This window comes from Mirounga angustirostris, unplaced genomic scaffold, assembly GCF_029215605.1.
Source record: "Mirounga angustirostris isolate CCGP_5_RB_7025 unplaced genomic scaffold, mMirAng1.0.hap1 SCAF_2, whole genome shotgun sequence".
NCBI classification, from domain to species: Eukaryota; Metazoa; Chordata; class Mammalia; order Carnivora; family Phocidae; genus Mirounga; species Mirounga angustirostris.
Genome location: NW_026991710.1, coordinates 175,677,983 through 175,699,762, shown reverse-complemented (window position 1 = coordinate 175,699,762; position 21,780 = coordinate 175,677,983). Strand labels below are relative to the sequence as shown.

General features: G+C 37.4%; 1 protein-coding gene across 2 annotated transcripts in view; it reads left to right on the top strand.

Annotated features, from left to right (window-relative positions):
* TNKS (tankyrase) overlaps positions 1-21,780 on the top strand; it is a 202,005-nt gene that overhangs the window by 160,878 nt on the left and 19,347 nt on the right. For both annotated transcript variants that reach the window (XM_045879767.3, XM_045879766.3), the window contains 6 exons: positions 227-392; positions 1,836-2,055; positions 2,336-2,445; positions 9,299-9,487; positions 11,403-11,640; positions 12,481-12,563. In XM_045879767.3, the coding sequence (XP_045735723.1) occupies positions 227-392; positions 1,836-2,055; positions 2,336-2,445; positions 9,299-9,487; positions 11,403-11,640; positions 12,481-12,563 (1,006 nt within the window). The remainder of the gene's footprint in view (positions 1-226; positions 393-1,835; positions 2,056-2,335; positions 2,446-9,298; positions 9,488-11,402; positions 11,641-12,480; positions 12,564-21,780) is intronic.

The following is a 21,780-nucleotide window of genomic DNA, read 5'->3' as shown; positions in this document are numbered from 1 at the left end:
CATCACCAAGAAACTAGGGAAAATCCTTATATTGAAAGGGATGTTTTTGAAATTGTTAATCCTTATTTGGAAATGGATGACTGTATCTTCAAGACCAGAGGAGAATTCTTTCTTTTGAAGTGAGTGTTCAGTATAGTCACTGCCATAGAAGAATTATTTTTATTATAAGTATCATTTTAACACAAAGATCTGTTATATGTCTTTAAAATAATTTTCTTTTGTTTAGTGGCTTGGTGCCCCTACATAATGCTTGTTCATATGGACACTATGAGGTAGCTGAGCTTTTAGTAAGGCATGGGGCTTCTGTCAATGTGGCGGACTTATGGAAATTTACCCCTCTGCATGAAGCAGCAGCTAAAGGAAAATATGAAATCTGCAAGCTCCTTTTAAAAGTATGTAATTTTAAAAATTATAAAATATAAAGTAACTATATTTTTTGGTTAGCATGTAAAATTACATCACAGTAAATTACTAAGTACAATAAGTGCTGTAGAGACTGCTTCCATTTTCTATTTTAGGGGGATATTTAAGTGTGATATCATGATACTTACATAGCTGTGAGTAGTGTCTCAAGTGTCTTTCTGAACTGATTTGATTAAGTTGAGTTCATTACAGTTCATCAAGGTAGGTTTTGGAAAGAGTTGCATTAGTTTGCACTGCTTATCCAATACTTACGGTATTAAAGTCAGAAAACATTGTATTAGGGGAAACAAGATTTTTAATCAACACTGATTTTTTTTCTTAGTAGCTATTATTAACAAACTCATCGCTCATTATTAAACATACATATCTTATAAGAACTTAAATATTAGATTGGTATTAAAATATAAAATAATCTTTAGACAAAGTTATTCATATAAATTTGGGGGATATAAATGAAATAGCAGAAACTAGTAGTTCTATGAAGCTAACTTAATTTTGTGGGGGTTTTTTTAAATTAAAAGATGTGAAAGATAATCAGACATGTAGTTTTTTATCTCTCTTTTTTTTAACCAGAGAAAAACTTACGCTGGTTAAACATAAATAGAATTCTTGTCCTACCACTTTTATGGTATCAGATATGTTTTTATGGGTCTTGAGAATGATAATGTATTTGATACTTATTTTTATTTTCACTGGGTGGTAAGAAACAATTTCCCGGACACTGTGAATTCACTGTCTAGTTTGGTTTATTCCAGAGTTCTCCAGTGGGCCAACAGCAGTCTGTCAGGCCCATAATAAACATCCTTGACTTTAATTTATTTCATTTCATAGGTATAGATGATTTGACTTTTAAAATGAAATTAATTGCAAGTACATGTATACCTAATTTCATATTGGGTGTTAAGACTTAAAATGAAAATAGTAAAAAATTAGTAAACTTTTGTATTGATTGCATTTAGAATTAAGTACTTTTCCCACCGGTGTGTCTTCCTCCCTTCTTCCTTCTCATGATATACACTGAATATTTTTATGTAATTAAAATCTGGTCAAAAAGTAACATCCAGTCCATTCTTAAAAGGAAAAGAGGTTTTCAAAGACACCTTGGTATCTAAGAAAGTATATGACATGAAAAGTAAAAGGTGCTCAACACCTTCCGCACTATCACTATTAATCCTGAGCCTTGGACCTTTGGTTGAGAAGTAGTTACAAAACTGATCCACCATATTACTAAGTAGAGAATTTACAAAGTAAAGCAGGATATTTTCTTTTCTTTTCAAAATGCATACAACATAGATATCTTTCCTTGGGTGAATGAAGATGAAGTTAAAAATAAACCTTAAGAAAGATACTATAGAAAATACAAACCCCATTTGGTTTTATTTGTTTGTTTTGTTTTGTTGTTATTGTTTTAGCATGGAGCAGATCCAACCAAAAAGAACAGAGATGGAAATACACCATTAGATTTGGTAAAAGAGGGAGACACAGACATCCAGGACTTGCTGAGGGGAGATGCTGCCTTGTTGGATGCTGCCAAGAAAGGTTGCCTGGCAAGAGTGCAGAAGCTGTGTACTCCAGAGAATATCAACTGCAGAGACACCCAGGGCAGAAATTCAACCCCTCTGCACCTGGCAGGTAAGTATCACCAGCACCTCCAAGTCTCATTGTCCTTTCTTGGATACATAATACAATTTACCAGAAGATGAAAGAAATGCTGAGCAGAAATAGTAAAATGCTTGTGATTGACATAATTTTATATAATTTCTTATTGTAAAGGCTCTTAGTTATCTGAGTATTAGCTTTCAAAGCAAAAAGTATTAAAATCCTAACATTTTTCTGGTCATTCTTTATATACGTAGATATGAATATAGATTTTTTTTTTAATCGGACATGTTTGCCTTTTCCCCTCTAATAGCAGGCTACAATAACCTGGAAGTAGCTGAATATCTTCTAGAGCATGGAGCAGATGTTAATGCCCAAGACAAAGGTGGTTTAATTCCTCTTCATAATGCAGCATCCTATGGGGTGAGCATGCTAAAGTTCAAGTCTAGAAAACTTCACTGACATGTACTTATTTTATCAGATGCATACTGTGCATGAAGTAAGTAGATATCTGACCAACAGCATAATTTAGCACAATTTGAATCTTACTATTCAGAGTGTTTCCAGCCTTCCCAGTTATGCTTAACTACCCTTTGGTCAAGGGCCATGCTCTTTATAGCCTTCTGTTCTCCTCACATTGTCTAGCACAGTAATACGTATGTAACGGCTGCTCATTTAATATTTATTGAAACAGATAATAGGCTTAACTCTACCCCAAGTAGATTTTAGAAACTGTAAATTCCGGGAGGCTTTTTATTTGTGGGCATGGAAATTATGCTTGCTTTTGTTTATCATTAGCATCTTAAAAATATCCAGTGGTTGAGCCATTGGTATATATGGTTTCATAGAGTTTGATTGACTGGCTAAAGCCCTGCAGTGAAGTCCCGAGCCGTTCTCAAAGCACTCTAAGTGTAATCATCAGCTGCGGGAGGGAGAGGGGGTTACTGCAGTGCCTTGACGACATTTGTTGAAACTGACTGCATGAAGTCACCAAGGCCCACTCAGACCTAAGTCACGCAGGAATAATCCCACAGGATGAATGTTCATGTGCTTGTCTTTCATTCACTTATTCCCTGTTTGACTATAAAAACCCACAGATGCAGGATTGAGACCAGGGGTCTCACAGTGGGAATCACTCGGTGAGGACAGTTTCTGGATTTGCAAAAGCCTAACAAACTATAAGTAAAAACTAATCATGGTCATTTCATATTCTCTTCCTCTCTTTTCCCTTGCCCTCCATAAGGAATGTCCTCATCTTCTTATAACCCCTCTGCAGAAACCAGTGTTTCAGAGAGATGACAGTCTGAGTGGGAATACTTTTAAGGAAGGCAAACAGTCCAGTTTGAGTTGGACAAACAGGAAATTTCCCAATGTAATAAATTAATTAAAAGTTACCAGATTTAATATATATATTATTAGCACTGAAATCCTCTTGAAACTGCAGTAATCGTTCCCAAGATGATTATCTTTTATTAAATTTAGAATTTTCTTCTAACCTTCCTTCATGTAAGATGCCCAGCTTCACTGTGCAGCGTATATTTCTACTGAGGACCAGGCAAGCTAAATATTTACTGCTAACATACTACATATACAGTTATGTATAATTTTTTTTACCTCTATGTTATAACTATAAATATGTATCATTTGGAGATTAATGTTGACTTCTTAGCATGATCCTTCTCTCCATATTATATTCCTCTAATCCCTCTGCAGCCGCTTCAGTTCAGAGTTTATAAAGCTGATGGGATCAGTAGAGCTTAAAGCAGAGTCTTTTAACTTTATATAAATCTACGAAGGAGTAAGGATAGATGTGGGCAATAGAATTAGTTCTTGACCTGACCTAGTAAAACTTACACTACCAGTTGTGTAGACTATGTGGATCTGTGTGTTTTTTGATACATTTTACACATTGTGGATGTAGATAAGTTCTCTCCCATCAGTCTTTTAACTGTCACAGTCTTCACAGCTGTCACAGAGAGCAGAGAAAGTAAAACTTAATTCAAAAGTAAAGTATTTTACCTTTTAATTCTCATTCTTCTGATAGGAAAGGCGTTGAGATGTTACTTATACGTGTGTGTCCTTTGGTGACTAGTGTGAGAGAAATAAATGTATAGTGGTCTCTCTTGTGGCTAAATAGTAATGTAGCGTGCAGGTCAACCTTATCTCATGTTCCCTTTAAGCTACCTTGCCCTTAGCTAAAGGGAGGTGCGGTGCAATCAAGGTCCAGACCAGAGGCCCACTGTTCCATGTCATACTTATTTCACCATCATCTTCTAACTACATGTGAGAAAAATAATGGACATTTTTGTTTCATCTCTCTTTTTATGTTATCCTGTGTGTTATCACATCCCTACTGCTAAGCTCTTTGTAAATGAAGGTGCTTTATCGAAGTAAAAATGAACAGAAAATTCTCCAGGCTGTGTAGAGAGCATGTGATAGAGGTTTTGATCAACCTGGTTCATCCCATCCTTCTACTAAAGAATGTTAACAGGCTAGATAATGTGTTTATAGTAGGTATTTTTCCTCATTGTGTAGGTGGATTTTTTTGAGTCACTAAAAGTCCTTCTGGTGTTAAACTTTATAAATTCAAAAATCAAGTATCTATGAGTTAATGACTATTCATTCAGTAGTCATAAGTGTTATTCACTAAAACCTTTACTTTTGTGGTTTCTTGACCTTTTTTTGTTGCCATGGTTTTGCTACATACAACACTCTCCCCTCGGCCCCCCCCTTTTAACATCCCTATGACACAGTGATTCCCTGTTGGCAGTAGGTAAGATCATCCTCCCCATTGAGAATCTCTGCTCTAAAACATAATTTTATCTAACGCAGTTTGTATACCATAAAATCTATTGTCAGTAATCATGTCAAATCAGTATTTATCTCAGTCTCAATTAGTAGATTTAAAACAAGGACCAGTGTTAACCACAATATAAAAATTTTTAAAACGGGGCGCCTGGGTGGCTCAGTCGGTTAAGCGTCTGCCTTCAGCTCAGATCGTAATCCCAGGGTCCTGGGATCAAGTCCCTCCTGTTTCTCCCTCTGCCTCTCTCTCTCTCTCTCTGTCTCTCATGAGTAAATAAACAAAATCTTTAAAAAAAATTTTTTTTAAGCTACTTTGTCTTCTTTTAACTTAAAGGATAGATATAATTATATTTTTATTATCTCTAGATACGTAAGTCTGTTATCTTTCAAAATTCCCTTTTTATTCATGTTATAATAAGCCTTGGCTGGATATTTTAATGAAGTTGTAGGGCTCTGGTCCACATTTCTCTGTTAAGGTTGCAAAACACTAGTTAAATTGTGTTCATCCCAATGATGCTTGAACTGGCCTGGCTGCATGGTATATATGATTGCACTGTCCTGAAATAACAGTTTTGGAGGAGATTTTTGTGGTACTTCCTATGAAATAGAAGCTTCTAAGTTAAAAATAAAGCCGTATGCAGAGTAGTTTGAGGTATAGTGTTATGCAGTAATCCCTACTTACATGGCTTCTCCCTGATATTATACACTGCCATTTTCAATTTTTCAGGAAATGACTCTTGAGTTTTAGTCCAGCAAGACCCTTCAGGCAGCTCTGTGTAATGGAAACACCTGAAGTCGGGATGTGAACATCTGGGATCTCATCTTTAGGCTTTTACTCGATAACCCGGTAGTCTTTAAGAAGTGCCTTAGTCCTTCTGATCTGCAGTTTTCTCATTAGCAGAACTCAGATGCTGAAACCTTCTTTACAGGGTTGTTGTGATAATTAGGTGAGATCATGCATGTGGAAAGTGCATTCTCTAGCCTATGGCACTCTAAAACCCAGTGTAGTAACTGTGTATAAGATAACTTGCTCCCCACAGCCATCCTACTGGTCAGAATAAGGGCTGGCTGTCACCCTTATATAGCACAGACCTACGAGTAATCTGTGTGCTCGACCATCTCAGTACCAGTATGAAATAGAGATGAACTGGCTTCAGTAGTAGGTAATGACTTGTAGCCCGAGGATATCGTGTGAGGGATCTGTGAAACTACATAAAGCTACTTAAGCTGTTATTTATTGGTAATGATTCTTTGACTTGTATTTTACCTTTTTTCCTCTAGAGAGCTCATTCTGCTGTGTATCTTTGAGCGTTTTTATACAGAAAGACCTTGCGACCTCAGTTTTTCTAACTAGAGAAACAAACACACAGTTTAAGAAGTTTAAATAAAAGTTACAGATTTCAGGAGAGTGTTTTGTATTACAGTGTCTTACATTTTTAATATACATTTACACAAGACAGTTAATTTTTCTGTTATTCCATAAATGTAAGACATTGGTATTTATTTAGCACAAAGCCTGTAATTTTCTTTTATCTCATAAATCAACTTGCTAATTTTTTCATTTTTCAGTGCTTTCTCTAAAATGTATAATATTGGGATTTCATTACGTCATTGTCCGATTAAATGGCTCTCCCTGGAGCCCAAGCATGTTTCTCTTCTCCTTACTGTCCAGCTTTCTAGAATTAAATTAGGGCCCTCATAGTCTTTTTATGTAGTATTTGTCATTTAAAGTGTTCTGTGTTTCAGCTGGATTCTAAAACCATGTTAAATTGACTCTTTCTCTTGGAAACATTCCAGCGGAGTTCAGTTCCTTTTCCAGACCTTCCAGTTCAATACTTTGTTCTTATAAATGGTATAGAACTGAGCTGTAGCTTATTTATTACATTTGTCAGCCTTAACTTTCAGTTACTATTTTCGCCTCAGTAGTGTAGCTATTTAAAAGACTTAAGAAATGTGTTTTTAGTCTACTACTTTGGTAGTAATATACTCATTCCTATTTATTGCTCTTTCAGATGTTTGTCAGCAGATTTAACAAGCATGTAATTGGTTGCTCCAAGCATAAACTGTAAATTCAGTATAAAGAAAGTTGAATAATAAACAACTTACATACAATTCATTTTACACACATGTAATTTTCCTTGGACTATCTAATTTTGGAAGCCTATGCAAATTAGTCTACCAAATTATATTATTCAACCAGTACACATGGGAGTAGAGTAAAATTAATCATCAGAATCATTGTGTGAATGCCCTATAACCTTACTGGGGAGAAGCTTGAAGTTATTCCATGCTTTTGGGTTAACTGAACAGAAAGAACTACACTTTTCAATATATATTCTTCGAATAAGGGAGATAAACTTGGGGGTTTTATTTTGTTTTAAGTAATTTGGGGAATACCACAGTTGGTACCTATTTTTATCTTTCGTGTTAGAGTCAGTTTTATTATGATGTATCATTCATAATCCCAAAAAGATCACAAAACATAGCTTGTTCTCAAAAGCCCAGGTGTAATTATGCTCCTTGGCTTCATTTTTTTCTTACATTGTCAAAGCCAATGTGGGAGCTTCCTTAGAAGTTACTTGATTTATATTTTCCTCATAAATTTTCTTCTCTTTATTTTCTGAAATTATTTTCCTGAAATTAGTAAGTATTATATTTTGAAAACTTGAATATTACCTCAGAAAAAGTGTCTGTTCTTTTCAAGGTGAGTGTCTTCGAGAGAGCAAAGACTGTCTTACAGAAAATATGTAAATCTCACGTTGGCCTATTTCTATTTCTGCCTTCCCCGTCTCTTCCCATTCTCGTGAAAGTCAGCTAACTCAGACATGTTGCGTGGAGCAACAGCATGAGATAGAAATCTAGTCTCAACAGATACTGTGCTTCTGAGTTAATTATCAAAGGTGATCAAGTTATGCCAAGAAATGTATCCATAAAGAACACAAATGTGTCAACTGCACAAAATTATAGAATATTAGAGTTGAAATGAATTTCAAAAACACTTTAATGGTAACCAAAGTAGCATCCCTAAATATGCTATGAGAATAAAGTTATTTTTATTATTCTCAAAAGCCCAACCATTGAATTAATATTACTGTTGCCTAATTGATTGTCTTAAGCTTATTTTATAAGGACTTTTGGGAAGAAACTGAAACTTTTTGCTATATAGAACTTATTATTTGAGAGAACCTGCTCTCCTTGAAACTTTCTCCTACGTTGTCTTGTGTGGTCCTGGCTCTTCACAGTTCTTCAGTTCCTATCACCCCTTTTGTCTCCTCTGAGGACTCTTCTTCAGTCTCCTTTCCCCAAATACTGTTTTCTCAAAGCTTTATCCCCCTGAAAATTATCTTTCGGTATTCCTTTTCCTAGTGACTTCATCAACTAGCTACAACTGTCAACTCAATATTCTGTTTTGCAGTCCCCCGAGAGTCCCTACCCAAAGGACCAGGCACTTAGTAGGTATTCACCAATGTCTGGTGGTTGGGTGAGTAGGTAAGAGAGCAGAAGTGAGTAAATAAATGGTGCCCTTATCTGTGCTCCAACCTTCTATGTCAAACCATTTACAGAACAGCATTACTTTGATATTTTACCTCAAAAACTATTTACCGAAAGTGAAACTTTCTTTCTTACAGTTTCGTTCCCACTTAAACTTTTGCTACTCAGTTTCTGTTAAGGGTTCCCCTTTGGCTTTTAATCTTCTAGACAAATTTTGAAAAAAGAAATGTAGTCATCTCTGGCTTTTCTGTCTCTCTCTGCAGTTAATCTGTCTTTCTAAAATCCATTTTTTTCCTTTACAGTTTCTTGATTTTAGCTCTTCTTTTCCGTTCTTCTCTAACCATCACAGTTCAGCATCTCATCACATCACGCCCATTATTAGTTAACATATCTGCTGCTAACATTTCCTCTACCCTCAAGTCATTTTGGACATGACAGACTAAGTTTTGTAAAATGTTGTTTTGTTATGTTACATTACTTACCCAAGGGCTGAAGAGAAAACACTGAGAATCTTTGAGTCTAATGTTTCAGTAAATAGATCAGGTTGCAGTGGGTTAGAAGAGAAATAGGAAGATAAGAGAAGCAAACAAGAACACTTGTTTCAAAAGTTTGACAGGCAGTCTAGACCTTTGATAGGAGGCTTGGAGTCAGGTGATAGTTTCATTTTATGTGTTTGTTTTTAAGATAGACCTGAATATGTTAGAAGGCTGAATAAAAAATTTTACAAGCACTTACGAAGAATCACAGGGTAAAACAGTAATAATTGTGGAATTGAGATTTTGGAGGTAAGAAAAGATGGAGTCCAAAATACAGGAGTGGGATAAGTATGCTTTCTTTAATAGAAGAAACTTACGTTAAGGATGAGAAGAGAGATATAGAGGAAATGAAATGTTAAATACAACAGTCATACCTGATGGAGCTTTACCAGATAATCTCATTCTTGATCCTTTGCATCCTTTGTTTTTTTTTTTTTTTTTAGCATGTGGATATAGCAGCATTATTGATAAAATACAACACGTGTGTAAATGCCACAGATAAGTGGGCATTTACTCCTCTACATGAAGCAGCCCAAAAAGGAAGGACCCAGTTATGTGCCCTTCTCTTGGCCCATGGTGCGGATCCAACTATGAAGAACCAAGAAGGTCAGACACCTTTAGATCTGGCAACAGTAAGTCTTCCTTCCGAATTATTTAGTATTGCTTTAAATTTATACTTTCAGAGGTGACATTAAATTTCAGGGCTTAGCAGCTTTACCTTTAGTGGTGCATATTTCACTCAGAATAAGAGCAAATTTCCTTCCTTCTGAAATTTTTTTCACTTGCATTTTTTATATAGTTCAAAACTCTGTTAAGGCAAACTAAGCAGTGCGTTTATGTAATTCTTTTTGCCATGCTTAACTTGGAGGGAAAACAGAAACATGTATCTAAAGTGTATCCTCAGAGAACTACATGAGTGAAATATCTTAGACCTTCTACATTTGGCATATTGTTCAGGAGCAACCAATGTTCGTGATAATTTACCTGAGGCTGTGAGATAGTCGAAGAAAATTTACCTTCTAGGCCGTTTTATTATTCCTCTGAAGATGGAAAAGTAAATTGATATGCACATAATTTATAATTTTTTAACTAGAAATACCTTCCGAAGCCACATTCTGTCTCGTCCATCTCTTGCTGAGTAACAGGCCACTTCAGAACACTAAGTAGCTTAACCAGAACCGAGTGAGTGGCTTAATACAGTGATGTATTATTTCTCACGGTTCTGTGGGTTGCCTGGGCTCAGCGGGACAGTTCTGCGATATGCACGCCTACCTTCAGCTGGGAGCTCAGCTGAGGCTGCAAGGCCTAGGGCGGCCCTTCATCCTCCAGGGTCTCTCCACGGAGCGCCCCCCTCACTCTGTAGTCTAACCTGGACTTCTTTACAGCATGGAGACGCCTTCTCTGAGAGAAGAAGTAGAAGCTGCCAGTCGTTTTAAAGCTGGCCTCAAAAGCCTCAGACATCACTCCGTTTACATGCTATTGGTCACTGCCACTCGCAGGGCCGCCCAGATCTAAAGGAAGGGAGATAGTTGCCGCCTCCTGATGGGAAGAGTGGCATGCATGCACGCAGAGGAGGGCCTGAATGGCTGGCTGTCTTCGGAGGCTCGCAGGTGCTCACAGCAGTCATGCCTAACAAACTGTGGCGGGGACGAATAAGCCAGCCAAACTAAAAAATCTCTCCAGATTCTAACTGTAGGTTACATTACTAAGCGTGTGCTAAATAACTAAATAAAAATCATTGTCATTATTTAGGCATATACAGAACATAGTGTAAATATGAGAACTCCTTCAAAAGTAGAGACTGAGAATCAACACTGCAACAGGCTGTTTTTTAAATGAGAGATGAAATTTTTTTAAACTCCATTTACATCTTTATTAACTTATTCTTTAAATACATGTGTAATCAGTATGAACAACCGTATGCACGTTTCAGTGTTTAAAAACTGTTTCCAGAAATCAATATAGTCTAAATTCTTAGACTTTTTCATCCATAGTTAACTCTCATATATGTGCATGTGTGTGGCAAGAACATTTAAAGTCTGTTCTCAGCAAATTCCAGGTATGTAATACAGTATTATTATTTTTTAAGATTTTATTTATTTGTTCGACAGAGACTGCAAGAGAGGGAACACAAGCAGGGGGAGTGGGAGAGGGAGAAGCAGGCTTCCCACGGAGCAGGGAGCCTGATGCGGTGCTCGATCCCAGGAGCCTGGGACCATGACCCGAGCCGAAGGCAGACGCTTAACGACTGAGCCACCCAGGCGCCCCGTAATACAGTATTATTAACTAAAATCACCAAGTTTTATATTAGATCTTAAAAAGACGAAATATTTTTTAAAAATTATATAGGGACTCCAGTCCTGACACCTACAGAAACTGCTGGGACTCTTTGGAGTTGTAGGTCAGGGAATTGAATGATCAAAAACCAGTGGGCAATAATGATGCACTCACTAAAGACAAATTTCACGAAGCATTTGGTCCTTAGTGGAAAAACTTACCATTTTAAAATGTATTTTTGTGTGTGTTTATTTGTCTTATTATTTTTAGGCTGACGACATCAGAGCTTTGCTGATAGATGCCATGCCCCCGGAGGCCTTACCTACCTGTTTTAAACCTCAGGCCACTGTAGTGAGTGCCTCTCTGATCTCACCAGCATCCACCCCCTCCTGCCTGTCGGCTGCTAGCAGCATCGATAACCTCACCGGCCCTTTAGCGGAACTGGCAGTAGGAGGACCGTCCAACACAGGAGACGGTGCAGCGGGCGCAGAAAGGAAGGAAGGAGAAGGCAAGTATACTTGTGAACGCTTATTTGGTTTTTGGTGTGTGGGGGGGTTGTTTTTTGTTTTTGTTTTTTAAAGAGACAGAGTAGCCTAGGGGAGGTGCAAGTGGGGAGGGGGGGTTGGGGCGGAGGGAGAGGGAGATAGAGAATCCTTAGCAGGCTCCACACCCAGTGCAGAGCCCGATCCTACGACCCTGAGATCATGACCTGAGTTGAAATGAAGAGTTGGACCCTCAACCGACTGAACCACCTATGCCCCTCGTTTTTGTTTTTTTAAAAGAACAGATTCCACTTACTTCTCTTGGTAATTATTGATCACATCTTAAAGACATCCTGTCCATAAGTTTTCATATACACACCAGTTTATAAGAACTATCTTCATAAAATAAATACCTTGACATCTACATTGTTCTTATGTATATTCCAATATATCCATTTCTAACCATATTTTATTTAACTACTCAGTGAGTCTTATTGCTGAAATTATATCAGAAAAAAACTGAGAGATCATTTAAGGAATTGAAACTGAAACCATAGCTGGTAAATTCAATTTTTAATTCCGACTGTTAAATATTTCACTAAAAGCATTAGATCAAACTTTATAATATTACAATTAATATAAATGCTACTGATAAGATAAACTCTGCTTTTACTTCTCCACCAAATTCAGAGATGACTTGAAGTGTCTGAATTAAATATATGTATGTAAATGGACACAAAATCATCTGGACGTGAAATCATCTGCACAGCCAAGGGTGTCAGAGAGCCAAGCCTTTACATAAATACTGTAACTTCCTTTAGATTGATAAACTGCTTTCTGAAAACTTTAATGTATGTCTGTTCTAGTTGCGGGTCTTGACATGAATATCAGCCAGTTCCTAAAAAGCCTTGGTCTTGAGCACCTTCGGGACATCTTTGAAACAGAACAGGTAAGCTCTCCTTTTTGCTGAGTCTTCTTAATTAAATATTAAAAGGTATTAATTGCCATTCCTTGTTTCTTTTTTACTTCTTAACTTTAAAACTCATTTCAAAATTCTAAAGAAGCCAGGGGAATCCAGCATTTTATAATTCTCCCCAAAATTGTCTAACCAGTGATGGGAGTCATTAACTGTTATTTCATTATATCTTTATAAGCGGTTTGACTACATATGTTTTGTTTCATAAACTTAGGCCATGAAACCACCTCAAAAGAATGTTTTCAAAATCTTCTTTCATTATTTTGTTTCTACAAAGTGTTGGTGCTTATTCATCTCAATATATGTGAATAGACTCCACTTAAAACCAACAACACATTTTTATATTAGCTATTTAAAATCTTCACAAAGCAGGGGCGCCTGGGTGGCTCAGTCGTTAAGCGTCTGCCCTCGGCCCAGGTCATGATCCCAGGGTCCTGGGATCGAGCCCCGCATCGGGCTCCCTGCTCCGCGGGAAGCCTGCTTCTCCCTCTCCCGCTCCCCCCGCTTGTGTTCCCTCTCTCGCTGTGTCTCTCTCTGTCAAATAAATAAAACCTTTAATAAATAAATAAATAAATAAATAAATAAATAAATAAATAAAATCTTCACAAAGCAGTTGTCTGTTAAATTTGGAAAGCAAAGTAAATCCTGGACAAGTGTACCTTTTTAAAATTGCCTCTTTATGAAGTTTCTGTTGTCCAGGTGAGTCTAAAATAACATTGAACCAAAACTTGGCCACATACTCATAAACCTGTCCTATTTTCACATCTTAAATGTGTATGAAGGTCTGGGTATGAAATCACCATTACGGCATTTAAGAATTAAGACCTTTCTGTTTGTCATCCTGTTTTTATACAGGAAAATGACTTTTTAACTTAATTACTGTATGATTTAATTACCACAGTCAGTATTCAATATTGAATAATAATAAGTTCCTGAGTTTAAATTGACTGTTACTACTATATGTAGAATCTTAAAATGAGAAAGGTATTTAGTCATTTTCCCAGATCCTACTCTTTTAACATCCATGTGGGAAGATAAATTGTTACACTTTGGGCAAGTGTAATAAAGTGCTTGTAATTTAATGTGTGCCCAAATCTGCCCCCGTGTATAATCTATTAATTTTATGTTTACATTTACCCTGTTTGGCACAGAAATCTAATCTCTAGTCTGCTCACGTACCCGTTTCATAGGGCTGTTACAACAAATTACCACAAACTTGGTGGCTTAAACAACAGAAATTTATTCCCTCGCAGTTCTGGAAGCCTGAAGTTCAAAATCGAGTTGTTGGCAGGGCTACACTCTCTTGCCTCTGCCAGGTTCCCAGCCCCTTTGGCTTACGGCCACGTGACTGCAGTCTCTGCTTCCATCGCCACCTTGCCTTCTCTGTCTGTCTGCGCTTCTGTGTCTTTTATAAGGACACTTGCATTGGATTTAAGGCCTACCGTTGTAATACTAGGTGATCTCATTTCAAGATCCTTAACTTAATTACATATGCAAAGATCTAAAAAAAAGTTTTCCAGATAGGTCCTTCATAAAGTCTGGGCATTAAAACGTGGACATATCTTTTTGAAGGCCACCATTCAGCTCACCACAACATAATATAGCCCTGCATATATTTCTTTTTTTTAATTTTATTTTGTTATGTTAATCACCATACGTTACACCATTAGTTTTTTATGTAGTGTTCCATGATTCATTGTTTGCGTATAACACCCAGCGCTCCATGCAGTACGTGCCCTCTTTAATACCCATCACCAGGCTAACCCATCCCCCCACCCCCTGCCCCTCTAGAACCCTCAGTTTGTTTCTCAGAGTCCATAGTCTCTCATGGATCATCTCCCTTCATATATTTTTTTTTATTCTTATGTTAATCCCCATACATTACATCATTAGTTTTAGATGAAGTGTTCCATGATTCATTGTTTGTGCATAACACCCAGTGCTCCATGCAGAATGTGCCCTCCTCAATACCCACCACCAGGCTAACCCATCCTCCCACCCCCCTCCCCTCTAGAACCCTCAGTTCGTTTTTCAGAGTCCATCGTCTCTCAAGGTTCATCTACCCCTCCGATTTCCCCCGCTTCATTCTTCCCCTCCCACTACCTTCTTCTTCTTCTTTTTTTTTTTCCTAACATATATTGCATTATTTGTCTCAGAGGTACAGATCTGAGATTCAACAGTCTTGCACAATTCACAGCGCTTACCAGAGCACATACCCTCCCCAGTGTCTATCACCCAGTCACCCCATCCCTCCCACCCCACCCCCCACTCCAACAACACTCAGTTTGTTTCCTGCGATTAAGAATTCCTCATATCAGTGAGATCATATGATACATGTCTTTCTCTGTTTGACTTATTTCACTCAACATAATACCCTCCAGTTCCATCCACATCGTTGCAAATGGCAAGCTCTCATTCCTTTTGATGGCTGCATAATATTCCATTGTATATATATACCACCTCTTCTTTATCCATTCATCTGTCGATGGACATCTTGGCTCTTTCCACAGTTTGGCTATTGTGGACATTGCTGCTATAAACATTGGGGTGCACGTACCCCTTCAGATCCCTACTTTTGTATCTTTGGGGTAAATACCCAGTAGTGCAATTGCTGGATCATATGGTAGCTCTATTTTCAACTTTTTGAGGAACCTCCATACAGTTTTCCAGAGTGGCTGCACCAGCTTGCATTCCCACCAACAGTGTAGGAGGGTTCCCCTTTCTCCATATCCCCACCAACATCTGTCATTTCCTGACTTGTTAATTTTAGCCATTCTGACTGGTGTGAGGTGGTATCTCATTGAGGTTTTGATTTGGATTTCCCTGATGCTGAGCGATATTGAGCACTTTTTCATGTGTCTGTTGGCCATTTGGATGTCTTCTCTGGGAAAATGTCTGTTCATGTCTTCTGCCCATTTCTTGATTGGATTCTTTGTTCTTTGGGTGTTGAGTTTGATGAGTTCTTTATAGATTTTGGATACTAGCCCTTTATCTGATATGTCATTTGCAAATATCTTCTCCCATTCTGTCGGTTGTCTTTTGGTTTTGTTGACGGTTTCCTTTGCTTTGCAAAAGCTTTTTATCTTGATGAAGTCCCAATAGTTCATTTTTGCCCTTGCTTCCCTTGCCTTTGGCGATGTTTCTAGGAAGAAGTTGCTTCGGCTGAGGTCAAAGAGGTTGCTGCCTGTGTTCTCCTTTAGGATTTTGATGGACTCCTGTCTCACATTGAGGTCTTTCAACCATTTGGAGTCTATTTTTGTGTGTGGTGTAAGGAAATGGTCCAGTTTCATTCTTCTGCATGTGGCTATCCAATTTTCCCAACACCATTTGTTGAAGAGACTGTCTTTGTTCCATTGGATATTCTTTCCTGCTTTGTCGAAGATTAGTTGACCATAGAGTTGAGGGTCCATTTCTGGGCTCTCTATTCTGTTCCACTGATCTATGTGTCTGTTTTTGTGCCAGTACCATGCTGTCTTGATGATGACAGCTTTGTAATAGAGCTTGAAGTCCGGAATTGTGATGCCGCCGGCTTTGCTTTTCTTTTTCAACATTCCTCTGGCTATGCGGGGTCTTTTCTGGTTCCATACAAATTTTAGGATTATTTGTTCCATTTCTTTGAAAAAAGTGGATGGTATTTTGATGGGGATTGCATTGAATGTGTAGATTGCTCTAGGTAGCATTGACATCTTCACAATATTTGTTCTTCCAATCCATGAGCATGGAACGTTTTTCCATTTCTTTGTGTCTTCCTCAATTTCTTTCATGAATATTTTATAGTTTTCTGAGTACAGATCCTTTGTCTCTTTGGTTAGATTTATTCCTAGGTATCTTATGGTTTTGGGTGCAATTGTAAATGGGATCGACTCCTTAATTTCTCTTTCTTCTGTCTTGTTGTTGGTGTATAGGAATGCCACTGACTTCTGTGCATTGATTTTATATCCTGCCACTTTACTGAATTCCTGTATGAGTTCTAGCAGTTTTGGGGTGGAGTCTTTTGGGTTTTCCACATAAAGTATCATATCATCTGCAAAGAGTGAGAGTTTGACTTCTTCTTTGCCAATTTGGATGCCTTTGATTTCTTTTTGTTGTCTGATTGCTGTGGCTAGGACTTCCAATACTATGTTGAATAGCAGTGGTGATAGTGGACATCCCTGCCGTGTTCCTGACCTTAGGGGGAAAGCTCTCAGTTTTTCCCCATTGAGAATAATATTCGCTCTAGGTTTTTCATAGATGGCTTTTATGATATTGAGGTATGTACCCTCTATGCCTATACTCTGAAGAGTTTTGATCAAGAAAGGATGCTGTACTTTGTCAAAAGCTTTTTCTGCATCTATTGAGAGGATCATATGATTCTTGTTCTTTCTTTTGTCCCTTCATATATTTTTAAGACCTAATCAACTTATCATGAACTTACCCTTCCAACCACCCTCTCCTACAAAGTTTCTCCTATTTTAAGATAAATATACCTTTTATAAGGACACTTACAAGGACACTTTTATAGTTCAGTTCTTCTCTTTATGGATATAGTTTCCAAATTCCTCACTGGCCTCTTTGCACCATTCTGTTTTTTTCATAGACTTATAGTCAATTTGGAATTAATTAAAAACACCAATTCTTGCTCATTCCTTTTTTTTTAGCGGATTTTCTTTATGTTGCTTATTGCAGTTATGGTCTTATTGATCAAAACAGTTGAGCAGAAATAGCACTGGGCTAAAAGACCTTGATTCTGATTATTTTCTCTCTCTTACTAGCTGTGTAACATGGGGTAAGGCACTTAACGTATCACTTTCCTTGACTGTCAATTATAATACCTTCAAGTGTCCAGACAGTTAAAATTCCTAGTCCTACTGTGCTTCTGTGCCAATTTTTAAAATATACTTTAATGAAGCATCAGATGTGTCTTTGTCTGGTGGTGAGGACTTTATAGAGTTCTCTAATTAAATTCACTTTTCCTTTAGCTTCACCTACCGTTGATTTACCCTCTGGTTTGGAGATTTTTTTTTTTTTTTAAGATTTATTTATTTATTTATTTGAGAGAAAGAGATCATGAGCATGGGGGAGGGGCAGAGATAGAAGCAGACTCCCCACTGAGCAGGGGACCCCGGGATCATGACCTGAGCCGAAGGCAGACTCTTAACCAACTGAGCCACCCAGGCACCCTAGAGATTTCTTATGAGAATATCCTAAACAGAATGCTTTTCCGTTGTTCCCTCCCTGAAGGTATGAAAGCTATTGTAAAAACATCTTCTGCTAAAGCCAAAGGATATCCCTTAATATATCCCTTCTTCCCAAATCAGGTCCACAGTAACTGTGAAATTTCACACGTTTGCTTAATAAACCAAAGACCCTAATTCACACAAATAACTCCAATCGACTGGTGAAAAATTTTCAAAGGATTTCCATTTCTATTCTTTCAGTTTATTTGCCACATAATTTTGTGTTTTATTTTTTCTCTTTTACTTTATTCTCTCAGTAACTGATTTCCTGTGACGTGGATATCTCATTCTATTGATTGTAATAGTTTAATCATTCAGTTTCACAGTTGGTGCTTTTGACAGCTTCTGTTTCATCAGTTTTATTATTCTGTTTTTTCACTGTACTTTTGTTCTGAGTAAATGGCTCCATTGATTTTCTTTTTGCAGGAATAATTTCTGTATCCTTTTTTTATTAATATGTTGACTGTTCCATTTAATGTATATTGCCCAGCACAGCTCCTTTCCTCCAGACAAAGGATACTACCTTTCTTTCTATTAAACTGTGTTTGACTGTCTTCTGGCCCAGTCGTCAAGCAATCAAATTAATTTTTACTTTGACTGCAAGTGTTGCTTGAGTAACCTTTAGTTATAGAGTGATAAATTCTGTAACCCTTTCTGTAATTTACCCATAGAATTTTCTTCCATTAACATTCTATATCATGCTGTAAGTGTGTGATTGATGATGGTCAAGATACTTGTGTAGTGAGGGAAGGAGTGGGCATATACATTGTACTCATTTAATTCTTGTCTATTTCTCTTAAGCCAGGGAGTGCTTCTGTGTCCTGAGTCATTTTGACACATAAGATCTTCGTGTTTCTGTTCCTACTCAAGGTTACTTCTCTTGCAGTGGAGTGGGGATATAGTTATTTTACTTCCCGTCTCAGGAAAACATCCTTCAGGGCATCACAGCCTCGTCCCTTCACAATTATTCTCTCAGAAGTCTCTTAACTAACTTGACTTGTTTGAACATATATACTTTGCCAAGTAATACATACCCGTGTCCTTTATAGTTATAAATACAGTACCAGTATCACTTTGGCCCTTCCTGTATAACGTAGCTTCCTGATTAGAACACTTTCTCTCTGGGAAAGGCCAATTTGATTTTCACTGCAATTCCTAAACATAAATGGTATGACTTAGAAGACTTCTTTGGACATATTTATGGGCAACCTATATATTTTCATGAAAAGTGATCTTTATAAATTTTTATTTCAAAATCAAAAGACCAAGGAACAGTCTCAGGTACATTAACTATGAATGTGATTATAAAGTTAGTTCTAACAACTGTTACTCTAGCCTGCATCCTTTGAAGCCCAAGTGAAAGAAGGAGCATTTTCATTCAAACTCTTAATTTTTCTCTCCCCATTAAAATTCTACTTTTTTTCTCTCTACCCCAAAGAAAATGAACAAATCTTAGAAACAAAAGGCAACCCTTCGTCAAGTGACATTTGCTTTTTATGTAAGATGATTTAGCTGATACATGAATAATCCTTATTTTAAAGATTATAATTTGATTTTTCTAATTGAAGTATAAATGACCTACACTATTTATTAGTTTCAGGAGTACATCATAGTGATTTGATATTTTTATACATTACAAAATTATCCCTGCAGTAAGTCTAGTTACATCTGTTACCATACAAAGTCATTGCAATATTATTGACTGTATTCCCTACGATGTACATTTCATTCCCATGACTTATTTATTTTATAAGTGGAAGTTTGTACCTCTTTTTTTTTTTTTTTAAAGATTTTATTTATTTATTTGAGACAGAGAGAGCACATGAGAGGGGGGAGGGTCAGAGGGAGAAGCAGGCTCCCTGTCGAGCAGGGAGCCCGATGCGGGACTCGATCCAGGGACTCCAGGATCATGACCTGAGCCGAAGGCAGTCGCTTAACCAACTGAGCCACCCAGGAGCCCGGAAGTTTGTACCTCTTAACCTTCTTCACCTATTTGCCAAACCCCTCAACTCCTACCTCCTCTGGTAACCAAGTTTGTTTCCTTTATCTATGAGTCTGTTTCCCTTTTCTGTTTTAGATTCAACATAGAAGTGAAATTATACTTATTTCTTTTTCTCTGTCTGACTTATTTTGCATATACCCTCTAGGTACATCCATGTGGTCATGAATGGCAAAATTTCATTCTTTTTTTTTTATGGCTGAGTAATATTTTACTGTATATATATATATATATATATATATATACACACACACACATACACACACACACGCACACATATAAGGAAGTAACTCAGGTAGATGAATGGATATATATATATATATATATATACACACACAGTATAGCACATCTGTATCCATTCATCTACCTGGGTTACTTCCTTATCTTAGCTATTGTGAATAATGCTGCAGTGAACAGAGGGGCACATATATCTCTTTGAATTGGTATTTTTGTTTTCCTCAGCTAAATACCCAGAAGTGGAATTGCCAGATCCTATGGCAGTTCTGTTTTTAATTTTTGGAGGCCCCTCCGGACTGTTTTCCACCATGGCCATGCCAGTTGACATTCCCACCAATAGTGTATGAGCGTTCCCCTTTCTCTGTATCCTCCCCAACACTTGTTATTTTCTTCTTTTTGATTCTAGCCAGTCTGATAGGTTTGATCAATTTGATTTTAATGTGTGCTAGATATAAGTAACTAGCCCAAGAAACTTGTAATTTCCTGGAGATAACTATGTTATTTTTTAAGCGAATTAAAGATAATTTTCCAAAAAAACTATTCCTAATAGTATAAAATGCCAGAATTGTGGAGCAACATATCTAAAACCTGCTTCCAGGTATTTCCATTTCTCATATTCACCAGTTTTCAGACTTTTGGAATAATCTCTACTCCCATTCCTTTTTTTTTTTCTGAACCATTTCTATTTACCAGGCCCTGTGTTCTTCGCTCATTTTGAAATCGCTCTCTGATTCCTCCCTTCCACCTCTCTCCATCTTTACCTTGTTCACACAGTCCTTTCCCTTCCACACCTGCCCTTCCAAGTGCTACCATTCTCCTCCTCAAATACAACTTTTATTGTATTACTCTGCTGAAAAGGCTCCCTAGGAGCTTTTAGATACTGTCTTAACTTGATAAATAAAGCCCATTAAGATCTGCTCCTAGCCTGCTGCTCTGTTCATCCCTTCTTCTTTCCTCTCTGTATATTATACTCTCACCCTTTTGGACTTGCTGAGAGTCTCGCAGTGTTCTGTATTGTCTTACTTGATTTTCCTTTTGCACATGCTGTTCCCTTTGTCTTAAACACCCTTTCCTCCTTCCTCTGCTTGAGCAGCTTCTGCTTCTTAGCCAAGTTATTACCTTCTTCTAAGAACCTTTCCTGACCCCCCTCCTGTTCCTTCCGTCTTTCCCAACCCCACCTACAGCCTTGACCAAGTAGGAACCTTCCTAAGAGTTTCCATAGGGATTCCTCCAAAACATTTACCGACGTTTACCATGTTTTTATGTTTCCTTTTTATCTCCTTGGTAGAAGAAATAGCATGAACTTTTGTGGTAGTACCTTGTTTGATTCCTGGCCCCACTCTTTTACTACCAATTTGGACTAGTTGTTTACCTCTCTGAGCTATAATGGATAGTTTTAGAATTAAATGAAATGTTTAACAAGTTACTTTTTTGGGAAATACCTAGCATATAGAAGGTATTCATTAAATATACTGTATATGAATGAATGAACAAATGAGAAGTAATCTGAATTCCTTAGCTTATCATTTAAGGTTTTCCAGTGGCCACTGCCAGTTAAATATGGGGACAAATTGGGTACCATGGACTCAAAGCAACTAAATATAATGTTTAGTTATTTTAGCTTTCTAGTCAGCCCTTTTAAGAAATATAAGCAAGGGAAAAACAGATATGGCGGTCCATCTCAGCTCTTCACTATTTTTATGATTTCTTTGAGCCTCGGTTCCCCATGAGGACATCA